General features: G+C 31.0%; 1 protein-coding gene across 1 annotated transcript; it reads right to left on the bottom strand.

Moving 5' to 3' along the window:
• Nucleotides 1-619: 619 nt before the first annotated feature.
• Nucleotides 620-2,087, bottom strand: E(spl)m3-HLH (Enhancer of split m3, helix-loop-helix). The gene has a single exon (XM_065515766.1). It carries the CDS (start codon nt 1,708-1,710, stop codon nt 1,006-1,008), a length of 705 nt encoding a protein of 234 aa, XP_065371838.1. The 5' UTR covers nt 1,711-2,087; the 3' UTR covers nt 620-1,005.
• Between the last annotated feature and the right edge of the window lie 214 nt (nt 2,088-2,301).

Genomic DNA, 2,301 nt, shown 5'->3' with positions numbered 1-2,301 from the left:
AAACCACATAAATTCAGATTTTAATTAAAAAATCAGAACAAAATCGCATAAAAAAATCAACAAAAATATATATTTATTTAATTTACTTAAACAATAAAATCCAAATACGTTAAAAAAATAAACAAAAACATAGAATTAATTCATTAATTACAGAAAAAGTGAAAATGATAAAAAAAAGAACTAACACATTTTTTAAGGAAATTCTGTAAATATGTATGATTAATCTGAGTCACTGAATAATTGTCTGCACCGTTTTGGAATTAGTTCAACTTCACTTTCATCACTAGATGATATAATCATATTATTAATAGAATTAATAGTATTATTCTAGTGAATAGGGGACGAAAACAAAGAATTTTTAGGAGCTTCAATTGCTTTTTTTCTTGCAAAATAATTTGTCATTAAACTTTGCGATTTATAATTTTTAAGTTGCTTATGCAACTCTTGATATCCGGAAAACAGATCAAACTTGGTTTAATTTAAAAATGGTAAAAAAGCTTTAAAAAACATATAAAATTTCAAAATCTTTTAAAATTCTAAAAAAAAAATTATTTAAAAACCGCATAAATTTGAATCCGCATAAAAAAAATCCGCATAAAACGAGACCTGAGTGTATAATCTTTGTAATTCTAGTTTTAAATTTATTACATAAGTCAGATAATCAAGTTAGATTTGGTTTTTTTATTAACCAAATAAAATCAATATCTTCAAGTTGTATAAATTAGTAGTTATTTAGTATTATTATTATTATTAATTAAATATATCACAGCTTTTATATTAATTATATTTAGTTATTTACACAATTGATAGAATTTCACTGGTGCCACAAGTGTCAATTAGTAAATGAATGATGGAAGACTAAAGATTCTGTTGTTGTTATAACATTTTTCGATGAGCTCATGCTCTCGATTAATGTGGTAACTTTAAGTATTATTAATTATTTGGAAGGAGAGAAAGTTTAGTGAAGAGGTGCTTAATTACAAGAGGAAGTAGTAAGTGTTAATTTCAGATTTTGCATAGTTCCGTTGATTCCTTTTGCCAAGGTCTCCATACCGGTTCTGAACTGCTGGAATCATTGGATAATTGTGAATTTGTATCCATAGAATTGGAATTATCCACGGTGATTATATCAATCATATCGTTTTCCTTTAAATCATCTGTGATATTACTGCTATCCATGATTTGGGTTGTTTTAGCCGAGAGCTGAGGTGATGTTGTTGGTGATGATTTGGTTTGTTCTCTAAAGATGACATTATCAAAGAAGGTCTTTTGCATGGCTGGCGATGAGGAGGATGTGTTGGTAGTGGAATGTATCAAAACATTGTGTTGCATATCCATAAGGCGCGAGGATAAGAATTTCATTAGTTTGCCCTTGACATCATCATCGATGTATTGCTGCAGTAAGACTTGTGATATTTGATCGGCTGCATGCACATAACCTGAGCGAAAGGATTCGACATGGGCATTAAGTGTGGTGGTACGTAAAGCCAAATTGCCGCGCTGTTTCAATTTGCGCATGTGTTCCACAGTTAATTCCAAGATATCGGCTTTTTCCAAGCGAGTGACATGCTCACCCTCTTGTGTTAAACATTCCACCATTAAATCCTTGAGATCGTCCAGACACTTGTTGATGCGGGCGCGACGCTTACGTTCCAGCAAAGGTTTCATAACCTTGCGATACTGATATGTTTTGGACATTTCCATGACCATAATTTTTTTTTTTTAATATTTTAGTTTTTTTTTTATTAATTATTTAGTTTATTTTGAATTTTTACACACTTTAGTTTATGAAAAGTTTATTTTTTATTAAGACGTATTCTTATTTGGTTTGCGTTTTTGCGATCGAGTTCAGCGCGATGTTTTAAGCTCGAGTTTTGTATTTGAAATGAGACCTAATCTTGTTGGGTATTTAGTTTTTATATTATGCTTTCAAAATTCTCCTATTTGTGTTTAAAATGTTTTTTATTTTTTTTTTGTGTTTTTATATTTTCTCACACTGTTGCTGGTTGTTTTGTTTGTTGTGAACCCATAGATACGAACGAATGAATGTTGCTGACGGTCGGTTGGTGTTTCCGTCTGTCTGAATGTTGAGCTGTGTTGTCTGTCGGTATGTCTGTCTGTCCGTTAGCTGGTGTTTTTAAACGTATTAAGCGAACCGTAACAGACAAACAGAAACTGAATAAGAAATATTCATGTGTTCGTTCCCATTGGGAAAGATATCACTAGGGTTGCCAGGAATTTGGTTGGAGGATTGCATTTATTTAGTTGTTGAACCGGAAAATGCATATATGTTGCTGTTGT

The sequence above is a fragment of the Calliphora vicina genome, chromosome 1 (genome assembly GCF_958450345.1).
Source record: "Calliphora vicina chromosome 1, idCalVici1.1, whole genome shotgun sequence".
In the NCBI taxonomy this organism is placed as follows: Eukaryota; Metazoa; Arthropoda; class Insecta; order Diptera; family Calliphoridae; genus Calliphora; species Calliphora vicina.
This window is presented reverse-complemented; position numbering and strand designations above follow the sequence as displayed.